Source organism: Chiloscyllium punctatum, chromosome 48 (assembly GCF_047496795.1).
Source record: "Chiloscyllium punctatum isolate Juve2018m chromosome 48, sChiPun1.3, whole genome shotgun sequence".
NCBI classification, from domain to species: Eukaryota; Metazoa; Chordata; class Chondrichthyes; order Orectolobiformes; family Hemiscylliidae; genus Chiloscyllium; species Chiloscyllium punctatum.
In genome coordinates this window covers 36,390,384-36,407,536 of record NC_092786.1, presented here as the reverse complement: position 1 = coordinate 36,407,536, position 17,153 = coordinate 36,390,384, and the positions used below count along the sequence as shown (strand labels likewise).

At 43.5% G+C, this 17,153-nt stretch overlaps 1 protein-coding gene across 1 annotated transcript in view; it reads right to left on the bottom strand.

Moving 5' to 3' along the window:
• Positions 1-17,153, bottom strand: part of LOC140468888 (protein unc-13 homolog C-like) — a 587,121-nt gene that overhangs the window by 497,805 nt on the left and 72,163 nt on the right. The window contains exon 6 of the mRNA XM_072564959.1: positions 7,855-7,928. Coding sequence (XP_072421060.1) covers positions 7,855-7,928 — 74 coding nt within the window. The remainder of the gene's footprint in view (positions 1-7,854; positions 7,929-17,153) is intronic.

Here is a 17,153-nt window from a genome sequence, read left to right as displayed (position 1 = left end):
GCATTTTTGCAGGAGGTAGGGTGGGAAGAGGTGTAATCCAGGTAGCTGTGGGAGTCGGTGGGTTTGTAAAAAAAATCAGTGTCAAGTTGGTCGTCATTAATGGAGATGGAGAGGTCTAGGAAGGGGAGGGAGGTATCAGAGATGGTCCAGGTAAATTTAAGGTCAGGTTGGAATGTGTTGGTGAAGTTGATGAATTGCTCAACCTCCTCGCGGGAGCTCGAGGTGGCGCCAATGTAGTCATCAATGTAGCAGAGGAAGAGGTGGGGAGTGGTGCCAGTGTAATTACGGAAGATCAACTGCTCTACGTAGCCAACAAAGAGACAGGCATAGCTGGGGCCCATACGTGTGCCCATGACTACCCCTTTGGTCTGGAGGAAGTGGGAGGATTCAAAGGAGAAATTATGAAGGGTGAGGACCAGTTCGGCCAAACGAATGAGTGTGTCGGTGGAAGGGTACTGTTGGGGATGTCTGGAGAAGAAAAAACGGAGGGCTTGGAGGCCCTGATCATGGCGGATGGAGGTTGTAGAGGGATTGGATATCCATGGTGAAGATGAGGCATTGGGGGCCGGATAAACAGAAGTCTTGGAGGAGGTGGAGGGCGTGGGTGGTGTCTCGAACGTATGTGGGGAGTTCCTGGACTAGGGGGGATAGGACAGTGTTGAGGTAGATAGAGATGAGTTCAGTGGGGCAGGAGCATGCTGAGACAATGGGTCGGCCAGGGTGGTCAGGCTTGTGGATCTTTGGAAGGAGGTAGAACCGGGCAGTGCGGGGTTCCCGGACTATGAGGTTGGAAGCTGTGGGTGGGAGATCTCCTGAGGTGATGAGATTCTGTATGGTCTGGGAGATGATGGTTTGGTGATGGGGGGTGGGGTCATGGTCGAGGGGGCAGTAAGAAGAGGTGTCCTCGAGTTGGCATTTGGCTTCAGCGGTGTAGAGGTCAGTGCACCAGACTACCACTGCGCCCCCTTTATCCGCTGGCTTGATGGTGAGGTTGGGATTGGAGCAGAGGGATTGGAGGGCTGCGCGTTGTGAGGGTGAGAGGTTGGAGTGGGGGAGGGGGGTCAACAGGTTGAGGCGGTTAATGTCCCAGCAGCAGTTGGAAATGAAGAGGTCGAGGGCAGGTAATAGGCCAGCGCGAGGTGTCCAGGTGGATGCAGTGTGTTGGAGGTGGCGAAGGGGTCCTCGGAAGGTGGGCGGGAGTCCTGATTGTGAAAGTAAGCTCGGAGGCGGAGGCGACGGAAGAATTGTTCGACGTCACGGCGTGTAATAAATTCGTTGATGTGTGGACGGAGAGGGATGAAGGTGAGTCCTTTGCTAAGGACTGATCGTTCGTCCTCAGTGAGTGGGAGGTCTGGAGGGATGGTGAAAACTCAGCAGGGCTGGGAGCTGGGATCTGGTGTGGGTGTAGAGCTGGGAGTGGGGGCGGAACCTGTAACTGGAGTGGGTGTGATGGTGGGGGGAATGGGGGTGGAGTCATGAGCAGGGGTTCTGGGGGGTGGGGATAGTGACAGTGGGGTCTGTGGGGGCATGTCAGCAGAATGTAGGTGAGTGGCGCTGGTGGGGGCGGAAGTGGTGGTGACCACGGCAGTAGGGGTGGTGGAAGTCACTGAGCATGTGGCATCAGCTGCCACCTAGCAGAGCGCTTTATGGAACATCTCCGGGACACCCGCACCAATCAACCACACCGCCCCGTGGCCCAACATTTCAACTCCCCCTCCCACTCTGCCGAGGACATGGAGGTCCTGGGCCTCCTTCACCACCGCTCCCTCACCACCAGACGCCTGGAGGAAGAACACCTCATCTTCCACCTTGGAACACTTCAACCCCAGGGCATCAATGTGGACTTCAATAGTTTCCTCATTTCCCCTTCCCCCACCTCACCCTAGTTCCAAACTTCCAGCTCAGCACTGTCCCCATGACTTGTCTGGACTTGTCCTACCTGCCTATCTCCTTTTCCACCTATCCACTCCACTCTCTCCTCCCTGACCTATCACCTTCATCCCCTCCCCCACTCACCCATTATACTCTATGCTATTTTCTCCCCACCCCCACCCTCGTCTAGCTTATCTCTCCACGCTTCAGGCTCACTGCCTTTATTCCTGATGAAGGGCTTTTGCCCGAAACGTCGATTTCGAAGCTCCTTGGATGCTGCCTGAACTGCTGTGCTCTTCCAGCACCACTAATCCAGAATCTGGTTTCCAGCATCTGCAGTCATTGTTTTTACCTAACAGATAACAACAGTTTACAGAATAGCTGCACAAATAGCACATAAGTTTACCTCAATACTATCTGCACATATGCAAAGTTTCATCTTACCAATAAGATATAAATGGGGACTAAAGAATTATTCAAAGTTTGTGCGAAGATTTGTAGCTCGGGTGCTCGTTGTTGTGGTTCTGTTCGCCGAGCTGGGAATTTCTGGTGCAGATGTTTCGTCCCCTGTCTAGGTGACATCCTCAGTGCTTGGGAGCCTCCTGTGAAGCGCTTCTGTGATCTTTCCTCCGGCATTTATAGTGGTTTGAATCTGCCGCTTCCGGTTGTCAGTTCTCATAACTCATAACAGCACACAAACCAACAGCCACTCTCAGACAACAACTCACCAGAACGAAGGACCCGATACCCAGCATGAACAAAACCAATGTAGTGTACAAAATCCCATGCCAGGACTGCACAAAACACTACATAGGACAAACAGGAAGACAGCTAACGATCTGCATCCATGAACACTAACTAGCCACGAAACGACACGACCAACTATCCTTAGTAGCCACACACTCAGATGACAAGCAACATGAATACGACTGGGACAACACTACTATTATAGGACAAGCCAAACAGAGAACAGCCAGGGAATTCCTAGAGGCGTGGCACTCATCCACAGATTCAATCAATAAGCACGTCGACCTGGACCCAATAAAACGACCACTGCAGCGGACAGCTGGAACTGACAACCGGAAGCAGCAGATTCAAACCACTACAAATGCCAGAGGAAAGATCACAGAAGCGCTTCACAGGAGGCTCCCACGCACTGAGGATGTCACCCAGACAGGGGACGAAACGTCTGCAACACAAATTCCCAGCTTGGCGAACACAACCACAACAACTAAAGAATTATGCGCAACTGCAGTCTCTGGTACTATGATATTATGCAAAATAGATAAATGAACTCGTGCCAAAACAACATTTATTATTGCATAAGTAAAAAGTGCAGTTGTTAGTTATAAAGACTATTCTCAAATGAATGTATCTTGTTTATATTATCGGCTCTGATTAGACATTACAGAATGTTTCTAAATTTTCCACACGAGCTCAGGAATTAATTAAATTTTCTGTACAAGCTCAGGAACAAATACAGATCGCAACAATTGTTCAGTATTCATTTTGAACAATTGGCCAATTTACAGTGTGCTAATTTAACTACACTGAATTTTACAATGGTAATACCTCTTCTACATGACAAATTGAGCATGCTCTCACCACTTCATTCATATTATCCATTCATATCTTCCAGTGGCAAATTAATGGAACCAAATTAATGAAAATTATTACTGAAAAAAAATAAATTAAGATTTTAAGAAACAACAGTGGGAAAGCACAAGTCAAAATAAGAGGTTGAAAGGTGGAACAGACATCAGAATTGAAGTTTCTTGGAAGCATCCTATCAGAATATGATATAAAGAAACCAGAGCTAGTACAGCAATGGCAAATGATGTATTCTCCAACATCAAGCATTCCTCCATATACAAATGAGCAGAGATTGTAAGAATATTTCTTGGGATTGTTATTTAACTGCACCTTATGTCTGAGGTCTGAGCCCTAACTGTGTTTAAAGAACAGTGGACATCCATAAGTAAGAGTGATGATGCTATGGTTGAGAGAGGCTATTTTGTCCTTTTCCTTTGAAGAGAGGTTTTAAGGCAGAGGTGAAGTGCAGTCTGCCAGAACCATTAGAGTAAACAGCTAGTAAGGCCTTGAAAGTTTTAAACATTTGGAACAATAGAAGCAGCTTGAGTGAGTGTGGTCAAACTCCCACAGAGCCAGGAACTTTAGTTTAGCTTTTAGCAGTTGGTTTTAGGGTCTGAAAGAAGTGGAAGCTGTTTTTTTCCCTCTTGGTAACAGACAAAAGCTGGGAATTGTTTGGGAGTTGCACATGAGACAATCTGTTTTCTAAATTTGCCTTTTGCCAAAGGTGTGTTTATGGGATGTTATTATAGGGGAACAGTTAATTAGTAACAGGTGCTGTATCCATTATTCGGTTAAGTTTTCCAATAAAACGAAGTTATTCAAATTCCTTTTCTCTTTTGTTGTACTTTAACTATAGTGGCGGAATAAACTGTCTTTTACTTTATGTCCAGTAGTTTGATCAATTGAATTGCATCTAGAACACAATACCTTATATTTACCTTTAAAATAAGAACACATTAGGATTGCGACGACATTTTGAATATTTTAAGGGGGTTTGGTTTGGTCCATAACACTAGAATATTGTGAAGTGTGCTTCTAGAGAGAGATGGAACAGATCAGATGGACAGAGCCCAAGAGAAATTAAGGGGTTCTCAGGATGTTGAAGGAGGGAGGAAGATTGTGAATGGATATCACTAACGAAACCACAGGTTAGAATGGATTATGTTCTAAGGCACGAGAACCTGCAGAAGGAGGTGATTGAAGATTACTAGGACATAAACAAAGAAGGGAGAAAGAATGATGTCAGACAACATGAAGATGGGAGGATCCTGTAAGCAAGTGAAAATGAAAACACACCACTGCAAGTTACAGAGAGAATATCAGAGAGTCAAACCTTAGGCAGCACAAAACTAAGGGATTACTGGTTTAGGTTAAAGTGATAAAGTATGACGGCAACATTTCCTATTTTATGCATTGTTTCCAAATAACAGTTGGAAGACTTAATTGGATTTCTTGTTGTCATATCTACCTAAGTACAGTGAAAGATTTTGCTCTGCGAGCAGTGCAGGCAAATCATAACATACAAGGACATACAGATCATAGGATGTTTAGATAGAGCAAGGCATAAAAGGTAACAGTTGCACAGAAGGTGCACAAAAGCAAGATCAACATTAGATTTAAAATTAGTGGTCCATTCGGCAATTTAATATCGGTAGGGAAGAAGCTGTTCTTGAACCTGTTGGTGCGTGTGTTTAAGCTTCTGTATCTTCTGCCTAACAGAAGAGGTTGCAAGAGAGTATGGGGGGGTGGGGGAGGGTGGGTCTTTGATGACGTTAGCAGCCTTTCCACAGCAACAATAAGTGTCGATGTAGTCCGCAGATGAGAGATTGGCTTTCGTGATGGTCTGGGCCGTGGACACAACTTCTCGTAGTTTCTTATGGCCCTGGGCAAAGCAGTTGCCATACCAGGCCATTATGTACCAGGATAGTATGCTTTCTATGGTAATCTGTAAAAGTTGGTGAAGGTCCTTATGGACGTGACAAATTTCCTCAGCTTCCCAAGGAAGAGGAGGTTGTGCCCTCTTGTCCATCAAGTCTAAATGGGAAATCCAGGACAGTTATCGTTGTTCCCAGGAACTTGATGCTCTCTACCCTCTCCATCTCAGCCCAATCGATGTAGATAGGGGCATGTTCTTGTCTTTTCTTCCTGAAGTCAATGATCAGCTCTTTAGTTTTGCTGACATTGAGGGAGAGGTTATTTTCATTGCATCACGATACCAAGCATTCTATCTCCTTCCTGTGTTCTGAGACATCATTGTTTGCTATCCAACACTCGATGGCGGTGTCATCAGTGAACTTGGAAATGGTGTTTGTACAAAATCTGGCCATACAGTCAAGAGTGTACAGGGACTATAGTAGGGGGCTGGTGGGGCACTGGTGTTGAGTGTTATTGTGGAGGAGGTGCTGTTGTCTCTCTTCACTGATTGCGGTCCAGGGGTCAGGAAGCTGGGGATCCAGTTGCAGAGAGCGGAGCCAAGAACAAGGTCTCAGAGTTTGGAGATTAGTTTGATTGGGATTAGAGTGTTGAAGGCAGGTCTGTAGTCACTAAGTAGGAGCCTGATGTAGGTATCCTTATTGTCCAGATAGTCCAGCGAGGAATATAGGGCTAGGGAAAGGGCGTCAGCTGTGAACGTGTTTTGCCGGTAGACAAATTGCAAAGGATCGAGGCAGGTTGGGAGGCTAGAGTTGATGTAGGCCATGACTGATCTCTCGAAGCATTTCAGGATTATGGAGGTCAGAGCCACCAGGTGGAGTCACTGAGGCACACTGCATGTATTTTCTTTGATACTGGGACAATAGTGGACTTCTTTAAGTAGGTGGGAAACTTCAGATTTGAGCAAGGAGAGGTTAAAGATGTCAGCAAATGCTCCCACCAGCTGGTCTGCACAGGATCTGAGTGCACGGCCAGGGACTCCATCTGGGCCAGTCGCTTTCCTCAGATTCACTCTCAAGGAGGCCGATGTGATGTCTGCAGTGATGATTGTACTGTACTCTTCCAGCACCACTAATCCAGTATTTCCAATTTTGAGGTGACCAGAAAGATGTAACAAGCAGTTCGAAAGAAGGCTGGGAAACACTAACAATGATTACACTCTTCTGGAATCTTACTCAGAAATGGTGTTTGCAAGGAGCAGAGCAGTGTTACAGTGTCTGATCGTTCTGTCTGATTTTCCTCTCTGGTATTTGTCTGGGTGATGCTGTACACTTTGGCAAGAAAGAAATAAATCTACCCCATTGTGAGAGATTTTCTGGATGTTCCAAAGATCCAATCAGTATGCAAGGAGTGAGAGAGATATAAATGAAACGACATGACTCAGATCAGCAGGTTGCTGAAATATCAGGCCACGATAATTCTTAAAAACCAATTCCTGCAATGAATTAATCACCACTGAAATAAAATACCACCATACATTGAGTACATAAAACAAATGTTAATTAGTGACACAGCACTTTTGCACTGGGATATTTTCACATTATCTGCTTGAATGTTTTATGCTTGTGTAGCTTGAAAGGGGTGGGGGTGTTTGGGGGGGTGGGGAGTATTTAATCTGGCCATTCCTTTCAAAAGGACAAATGCTAATGGTGGATCCCCTGAATGAATTTTGGTTCTATCCATTGTCAGAGGCTCATGGAACTATTCAACTGGAAAATAGGCAAGACATAAAGATGGAAAATAAAATTTATTGAACAGGGGAGTTGTGAGAGAATGGGCTCAAAAAGACAAGTGGCAAGCAGATTCTGATTTTACAACAATTGGTCAGAAAGTTTTCTCAATTACTTATTATAATGCTGCTAAATCTGATATCTTCAGGAGGTATTCTTTGGCATTACAATGCACCAGTAAAGCTTCAAATTAATAAAACAGAGCAGCCAAAAGTCAATGCAGATGATTAGATATTACAGCTATTTTTGCACTGTTTACCATGACAATCATGGCCATAATGCAAGAGCTAATTGGCATATGCACTGAGTGGCTCTGCACTCTCGGGGGGTACTGAGACCTCTCTACAGAGAGATTTTCCCCAGATACTTGGATAACAATAGTGCCACTTTAACAATCCATATACCACTGGAAACAGAAGCTGGTGAGGGTTTCCTCGTCACTCACTGGTACAGACCTTACTCTGCACTGGCAAAAAGGCCAGCAGCTGACAAAGCAATTACAATTTCCAGTTAACACAATCACACACAAGTACAGCTCTTTGTTTTCCTGGTGCTATGTAAGTCAGCCTTAAGACACAGATTTGGAATCTTAGCACAGTCCACTCCACAGTTATTATGAATTACGCATCACTTCTTTCTTTTCATGCACAGAAATGTAAGGAATTATGTAAATGCATGCTTCCAAATTTAAAACACTGTGACCACTATTCTGATAGAATATGGATACCTGCTCGGTTTCCAGTTGTGCATTTATACTTCGAAGACGTTCAATCAAGTATTGAGCTTCATCCTCTGGGATTTCTGAAAAAGGAAAAAGAGAATGACTGTTTATATTTGTAGAACAAGCTCTTTGTAAAAGAATTGTTCATGATTAGATTAGATTAGATTACTTACAGTGTGGAAACAGGCCCTTCGGCCCAACAAGTCCACACCGCCCCGCCGAAGCGTACCCACCCATATCCCTACATCTACATCGACCCCTTACCTAACACTACGGGCAATTTAGCATGGCCAATTCACCTGACCTGCACATCTTTGGAATGTGGGAGGAAACCGGAGCACCCGGAGGAAACCCACGCAGACACAGGGAGAACGTGCAAACTCCACACAGTCAGTCGCCTGAGGCGGGAATTGAACCCGGGTCTCCGCCGCTGTGAGGCAGCAGTGCTAACCACTGTGCCACAGTGCCGCCCACTGTGAGATGCAGGGTTCACTGACTGGAGTACTGTTTAATCTTTTAGTGCCAAGAGGACAAATTACCAGAGCCATTGCTGACAGTCTGGAGGCTTCCTCCCCTCAAGAGGAGAGTGAGTCAAATGGGTCTTTCTTTCAATCATCTTTATTGAGTTCAAATTTCTGCCATGATGAGATTTGAACCCATATTCCTAGAGAGTTAAGCTTGGTATTCTGGGTTACTAGCCGAGTGGCTACACCACCACCTCCCCTATCACATACAGGCCGTGAAGAGTCACTGAGGTGAATGCAGACATCATTCAATTAAAAGCAATAGAAATCCCAAATCCCTCAATCAGATCACCCATCACCATTCACTATGTAATGAACACATGTTAGGGAATTGCCAGCCATAATGCTCTGCCAAATTATTAAATGCCTGTTCATTTAAAATATCTTTGTTACACACGGAAATGTGCAACCTGTCGTTGTCACAAAATATAGGAGCAAGACAAATAAATCTTCTAACTGCCTTCATTTATGTTGGTATTTGTGTTGAATATGGACAGATTAGTTTACTTCTCACTAACGTCTCAGCTCTCCAGAGTCTGGGGCAAAGAGCATCCATCCACTAAATCCTCGCATATTGTTTATGCTAAAATCTTTGATTTGTAAATGTTCCCTCTATTCGGAGAAGACATATTTCCTATGTCTTCCCACGTATACACTTCTGGGAGAGAAGCATTCAAAATCATTACTTCTTGTGAGTGCCAAGTCTTGAGCCTGTCACAGTCTAAGGCATTCTTCGACACCACTATTAATTTTCTATCACTGAAAAGCGATGATCTGTCTGTGCACCTTCCCAACATATTGTTGCATTTTCTAACTGCGTATGCATGCCACTTCCCTTTATCCCTGTAGGAATTGGAGAGGTAAATTATCTCTATATCTTCCTTTTAATTTGATTTTTAATTGATTTAGGGTCAAACTTGTTCATTCTGACCTGTTTAGTTCCAAATGTACTTAATACACAAAGCTTTGAAGAGGCTCCACTTATATTGTCCCTATGTGTTGTTGGTTAACTCACCCAATCTATTTGTTTTCATAGTTCCTCATGTCTCTACATTGAGCCATGTTAAACTACACCGATTCTATTGTTTTCAATGAATCCAACACACAAATCACATTGATTGTGGATCATTCTGTACAGGCTATTCCCTGTGCTGCTATTTGTCTGGATGGCAAATGGTTACCAGGTCCAGTTGGGGTGGATAAAACAAAGAACTGTGCATGCTGGAGATCTGAAACCAAAACAGAAAGTGCTGGCGAAACTCAGCAGGTCTGGCAGCATCTGTAGGAACAAAGTGGAGTTAGCATTTCCAGTCTGCTGACTCTTCATCACAGCTTCATCTGATTTCACCCATTTTGAGACACCACCTGAGAAACATTCCCGCACCTCCCCCAAACTTGACATATTTTCAGTAATGATCTGACTTACAGCTTTTAAAATGCAATGTCCATTTGTGTGGATTTCATGTTTCTGTGAATATCTTGTCACACGAGATTGAGAAGAGTGGACACCAAAAGGCCAGAAAGTTGTGAAATGTGCTTAAAGAGCAGGACGGAGTGGCTCAGTCAGAGAGAAGTTAGAAACAGTGAAGTTCTCAGGATGGTGGAGGAAGGAAAACCATTAGTGAACATCATCAAGGAAAAGCAACAAGGTTGGACTTGCTGCAATCCTGCTAAGCAGGTGACTGAAGGACTGTTGGAGAAACGTAGACCGACAGGGAGAAAGAGAATGATAATCTGATACAGTGTGAACTGAAGCAGAAAACTTGAGGTGTGGACAAATAAGCTGATCTGCCCCAAGGCACATCATCTTCTATATTATCTCAATTATCCACAAGTGAAATAATGGAACTGTTGCAACATGAGATCCATAGCTGAGCACAATTCTTAGATTCTGGTGTCAACCCGATTCATTATTGTGTCCTGGGCAGGTAAAGTGGCTCTCCAAATGTAAGTATCACTAGAATAACGGCAGCATTTCAATGTTAATGCAGAGTCAGGCACTCAGCTCTTCAACAACAAGTTCACAATTGGTCTATCACACCATCTGCAAGTCACTAGGCAATCACTCTGCATTCTGCTCAAAGTTAATGCGAGGCAATGCAATGTGCATAGTTTCTACTAATTCAAATCTTGGCTGAGAGGGCTGCAGCAGCTTAAATTGCTAAGAACCCAAAACTATTTAGCAGGGCAGCAAAGTACATATTCCAGCCACTATGTCAAGCATACACTGTAGAAGCAAGGCATGGCTCTCATCATAGAAAAGGAAGCCACAAATGTACTGCACAAATATGTATAATTCAAAGAAAGTTGAGATTTTACTTATTTCTGTCTAAAAAGTCCCAAAAGTTTAATTTGATCCAAGCTAGCAAACAATGTTCTTAATAAGTTGTGTGAATAAATGTTTATTATTAGCTTCAAAGTCAGAAGACGGAAGTTGAGTAGCTTAAGTTCAACTATTTGACACAGGACTACCCCACACCAAAAATCTTTTTGTTTCTAAAGATTATTGTGTAGTGAGGAAACAAGTCACCATGCGGGAATTGAGTTATTGAATGTAATTAGAAAGATGTAATAAACATGGAACAAACAGTAACAGAGCCAGGTGGATGGCTGTGGTTGCCAACGAATGCCAGCAGAGGTAACTGGCTGAGTGGCCATATTGGTATCCAAAGTGAACATCAACGAGCATGTTATTCCTCAGCAAATGCTGCTTAATGGCTTTACTAATGACTCCATCCATCCGTTTATGGATGATTGAGAGTAAACGTTAGATGGGACAATAATTGCCAGGTTGTATTTGCCTTGCTTTGCATGAACAGGACATTCCTGGGCAGTTTTCTACAGTGCCAGGTATACACCAGTGTCATAACTGGTCTAGCCAAGCAGCAGGTTCTGTAGCACACATGTTCAGGACTATTCAGAAATGTTGTCAGGGCCCATAGGCTTTGCAGTATCCAGTCATTTCTAAATATCACACGGTGTGATTGTTGATATCACAGCATGAATTAACGTGAAATAAAGGTGGGGTTCGTGTGCAAATGCACAAGTACTGACATCACTGCATACAGAATGTGGTGATATCAGCAACACGTCTATCTTATCTGCAGATATCTTCACATTTCATGAAGCCCATCACAGCCAGCTGACATCTCCAAACCCACCTGCACAGGAGCAGGGGGTCAGTAGTCACTTTACCATTTGGACCAGTTATTCTGTTGTTCAGGCAGTCCATGATGCAGTGATTTTTGACAAAGAGTGGGAAACATTTGAAGTGTCAGTGGGATTTGGGGAGCCACACTTTCACTACCATCTGAAGTGGGGGTGGGGCTGTGTTCAGAAATGAATGGGATCTGTCTTGACTATATTTGATGTGTTCGGTTGAGTGTTCAACCACAGTTTGTCTGTTACCCATATTTATCTTAGAGATAGAGTCAAACAGCAGGGAAACAGGCCCTTCAGTCCATCCAGTCCATGCTGACCATCATCCCAAATTAAACTAGCCCCACCTGCTTGTGTATGGCTTATGTCCCTCCAAACTTTCCTAATCATGAACTTATGTCAATGTCTTTTAAATGTTATATCTATGCCTTAATCCACCTCTTCCATGGAAGTCCAGTCCACAGTGTAAAAAAAAATGCCCTTCATGTCTTCTTTAAATCTCTCTCCTCTCACCTTAATATTATGACCCCTAGTTTTGAACTTCCCTCCCCCCTCCCATGGAAAAGACACCTGCCATTCACCTTATCTATACCCTTGTGATTTTATAAACCTCCATAAGGTAACCTCTCACTGAAAAAAGTCCCAGCCTATCCAGCCTTTCCTTATAATTCAAACCTCTATTCCCAGCAACATCCTGGTAAATCTCTTCTGAACCCTCTCCAACTTCATAACATCCTTCCTATAACAGGGCGACCCTGACCGCCCCAGACACACCTGTTCCCTCGATCACCATTGCAGAGATCAGACTGGTCTTCTTGTGAGTCAACCCAACGAAAGCAATGGACCCAGACAGTGTCCCCGGCTGAGCACTCAGATCCTGTGCAGATCAACTGGTGGGGGTATTCACCGATACTTTTCACCTCTCCCTCCTACAAGCCGAAGTCCCCACCTACTTCAAGAAGACTACCATCATCCCCGTACCTGAGAAAGCACATGCAATGTGTCTTAATGTCTACTGCCCGATCCTTGACCTCCATAATCATGAAGTGCTTCAAAAGGCTGGTCTCAAACCACTTGATCTCCAGTCTCTCAGCCTGCCTCAATCCCATGCAAATTGCCTACTGATGTAACAGGTCCACAGCGGATGCCATTTCCCTAGCCCTGCACTCATCCCTAGAGCATCTGGACAACAAGGACATCTATGTCAGACTCCTGCTCATTGACTACAGCTCCGCCTTCAACACCATGATTCCCTCCAAACTGATCTCAAAACTCCGAGACCTTGGTCTCAGCTCCGCCCTCTGCAACTGAGTCCTCAGCTTCCAGACCGACATACTGCAATCAGTAAAGATAGACAACTGCACCTCCTCCACAATAATACTCAACACTGGAACCCCCCCAGGGATGCATCCTCAGCCCACTACTGTACTCTTTGTACACCCACGACTGTGTGGCCAAATTTGGAAAGGACACCATTTACAAGTTCACTGATGACATCACCATCGTAGGATGAATATCAAACAATGATGAGTCAAAATATAGAAGGAAGATAGAGGGCTTGATGAGAACGACCTCTCTCTCAATGTCAGAAAAACTAAAGAACTGATCACTGACATCAGGGAGAAAGCAGGATAACACAACCCTATCTCCAGAGCTGAGGCTAAGAGGGTGGAGAACGTTAAATTCCTGGGAGTGATGACAACCAACCACTTGTCCTGGATTTCCCACATCAATGCAATGGTCAAGAAGACACAACACCACCTGGTTTTCCTCAGGAAGCTTGGAAGCTTCAGCATGTCCATGAGGACCTTCACCAACTTCTACAAATGCATCATAGAAAGTATCCTGTCCGGGTGCATAACAGCCTGGGATGGCAACTGCTCTGCCCAGGACCATAAGAAACTACAGAAGGTTGTGTACACAGCCCAGACCATTACAGAAGCCAATCTTCCATCCACTGACTCCATTTACAATGCTTCTTGCCGTGGAAAGGTTGCCAACATCATCAAAGACCCATCGCATCCTGGTAATGATCTTTTACAATCTCTTTCAGGAGGCAGAAGATACAGAAGCCTGAACATACACACCAGCAGGTTCAGGAACAGCTTCTTTCCAGCTGTTATTGGACTGATGAATGGACTGTTTAGCCTCAAGTAATATTTATCTTGGTAACACACTTGGTCTTGATCTCCTTGGTCCACACTTCTCTCTCCCATAACTCTGGCCTTAACAGGAAACCAGTTCTGCATAACCACCAGACAATTTCAGACTGTCCTAATTAGAAGCCAACCTTGGATTACCATCCCCACGCAAATCAAACTCAACCATCATGTCAACAAAGATAGAGTGTTGATCATGCCTAGCAGACACACTGTGCAATGTAACCTGTATGCTTCTGTCTGAGTCTTCTTGATCTGTAAGTCCTTGCTTACTATGATCTGCTTGTACTGCTCATAAACAATGTTTTTCATTATACAACTGTACATGACACAATAAATCAATTAAATCAACCAGAAATGGGCATAACACTTCAGACAACGCCCCACCAACATCCTGTACAACCTCAATATAACATCCCTACACTTATATTCAAAGGTCTGAGCAATGAAGGCAAGTATTCTAAACACCTTCTTACCACCTATCTGCAACTTATATTGATGCAAGCCTCAAAGAATTATGTACCTGAACCCTTACATCTCCCTGTTCTACAATACTGCCCAAGGCACTACCTTTAATTATACAAGTCTTGCCTTTGTTTGTTTTACCAAAATGCAATATCTCGCATTTATCCAAATAAAACTCTCTTTAGCCCAATGACCTGATTGATCAAGATCTCTTTGTAATCTTAGATAAGTTTGGATAAACAGGCAAGACCGTGGCAAATGGAATAAAATGGATCACGTGTGAAGTTATAGGAAAAATAAAAAAAGTAGAACATTTTATGAAAGGTTCAAGACTAGGTAATGTTTGCATTCAGTGGGACTCGAGTATCCTAGGACAGGTATCACAAGGGCGCCAGCTTTTTGGTTACTAAAGAGAATTAAAGGATCTGGGGCCAGTGAAAGAGGGTGGAGTTGATGTAAAAGATCATCATGATCTTGAAGGAAAACAGAGCAGGTGTGAAAGGTGAAGAACTTACTTCTGTTCCTATTGCTTATGGCCTGGATAAATAGGAAAGGTAAAAAGGAAATATTGATGTGATTGATGGTAATGCAGTAAAGGGCTCCCAGGTCCATTCCCAGTGCACTGCCTCTGTTACATAAAGATTTTTAAATATTTCTCCGCAGAAATGAGCTCAATAAGCAACTCATAACGTAATTTGAGAAATCAATAAGCAACTCAGATCAATTATGTTGAAAGTTGTTGCTTACTATCTAGCAATGAATAAGCAAACAGCGATGGCATATTGTCAAAGATATTTCTTAAAACTGGTACAATGTTTATCATTTGGCTTGGTGGAATCAGGAAGATCAGAAACAGGAACGTCCTGCAAGATACACCAACCCATTGTGCATCACCACACACAGATTTATTTTGCCCCCCACCCCCCGAACACACACACACCATGCCCTCTCCTTGGTCCACACTTCTCTCTCCCATAACTCTGGCCTTAACAGGAAACCAGTTCTGCATAACCACCAGACAATTTCAGACCGTCCCTAATTAGAAGCCAACCTTGGATTACCATCCCCACGCAAATCAAACTCAACCATCATGTCAACAAACATAGACTGATGTATTCCACCCATTGATTCTTCATTATGATACCAAAGTGTAAAATTAAGTTCAAATTAGTCTTGCTTGAGTTACAAATCTGATCATAACTATTAGGCTCTGATTATGTTACATAATTGGACAGTATCCCAGAGCGCTGGGATAATGAATCAGATACACGAACTGCCTCTGCACCAGCTCAGAAATTTAAATTCAGTTATTTCAATAAAAATCTAATCTCCGTTATGGTGACCTTAAAGCAACCAAATTGTCTCAAAAACTCAATCTCATCATTAGTATTCTTCAGGGAAGGCAACCTGGCATCTTACCCAGAGGCATGGGGCTGGCCTACAGTTTCTCACTGCTTTTGACAACGCATCACCTTGGCAATCGGAGGCAACTTGCCAACCAATCAACAACCCGCTTTTCCCTGTAGTTTAAGTTGTCATCTTTGGAAATTTGGATTTCTTGCATTTGTCCTGATTGGTGCAAGAAACATGTCATACTTTTCAGTAAAACGAGTGGTTGTTAAAGGTCTGCTCAAGAGGACATCTCCACAGGAGTTTCTCATGTTAGTCTCCCAGGCCCAGACATCTTCATCAGTGGCCTTCCCTTCATCACAATTTTGTTCTATTTTGCTTCTGTGAAGCATCTTGGAATGTGTTATTCCATTTAAAATGCTGTATAAATTAAAGCTGTGGAAAGGTCAGAAGTGCAGATATCACTGAAGACTGCAGAATGTTCAGTCCCATTCACAACTCCTGAGATATACAAGCAGCCCATGTACAGGCCATGGACAATGTTGCAGGCTTGGGTTTATGTGAGAAGAACGCATTTGTCATAGAGGTGCCAGGTAACAAATAAATCCAACAGTTAACATTCAAATGACCTCTCCACAACATTCAATGACATTAGCATTACTGAAAGCCCCACTGTCATGTGGATCACCAATGCTCAAAGAATTAACAAAAACAACCATATAAATGTTGCTGCTACAAGAACAGATCAGGCGCTGGGTTTTCTGCAGTGATTAACTTACGTTTTGATTTCACAAGGCCAGTCCACTATCAGGGATGTGACAGGATGAGTTCAGCTTCAACAACAGTCAAAAAACTCCATTCAAAATTGCTCAGTTGTGTGGCAATCCCTCCCAACACCTGCAACATTGTGTAGCCATCTGAAAGATGCACTGTCACCATTCACTCCCAAGGTTTCTTCAACAGCACCATCCAAACTCACAAGGACCACCATCTAGAAGAGTAAACCCAGATGGATGCAACTGACAGGTTCCCTCAAGTCAGGTATCATCCTGACTGGGAATTATATCACTGTCAAATTCTGGAGCACTTTCCTCACAATGAGTGTACTTGTACCCGACAGTTTCAAGAAGGCACCCTGCTACCATCTTCTCGAAGTCAATGAAGTTTGAACAGTACACGTGGGTTTTGCCAGCAGTACCTGCATCTCCTGAATAAATAAAGAGGAGATTCTGTTAGGTATGATTGTCTTACTGGGAAGTGAAATGCGTTACTTATGTCTGTCCTCTCAACAATTGAATGTTCATCTTCAGAGAGACAACTGAAAAGACATGAACACTGGTTCAAGTCAAAGTGGGGTTCTTGTACTATTGTATAATAGATTTAGGAAAGTTTGAGAATCTCTGACAAAATTAAAGCACTCCAATGTTATTAGGACTAACTAATATGACTGAACCAATGAAGTTATGAGCATAAACCTAAATGTATAAAAACATAATTGAACAGATTTTTTTTGACATCTTGAGCGAGAAAACAGAGGGATGCAGCATCCTAAAGCAGATGCTCTTGCCAATATGGTAAAACAAAATTAAAAGTAATCCAAAATGTTAAGTGCAGTAGTTATCAAACATGCTTAATTTTTTAAAAGGAA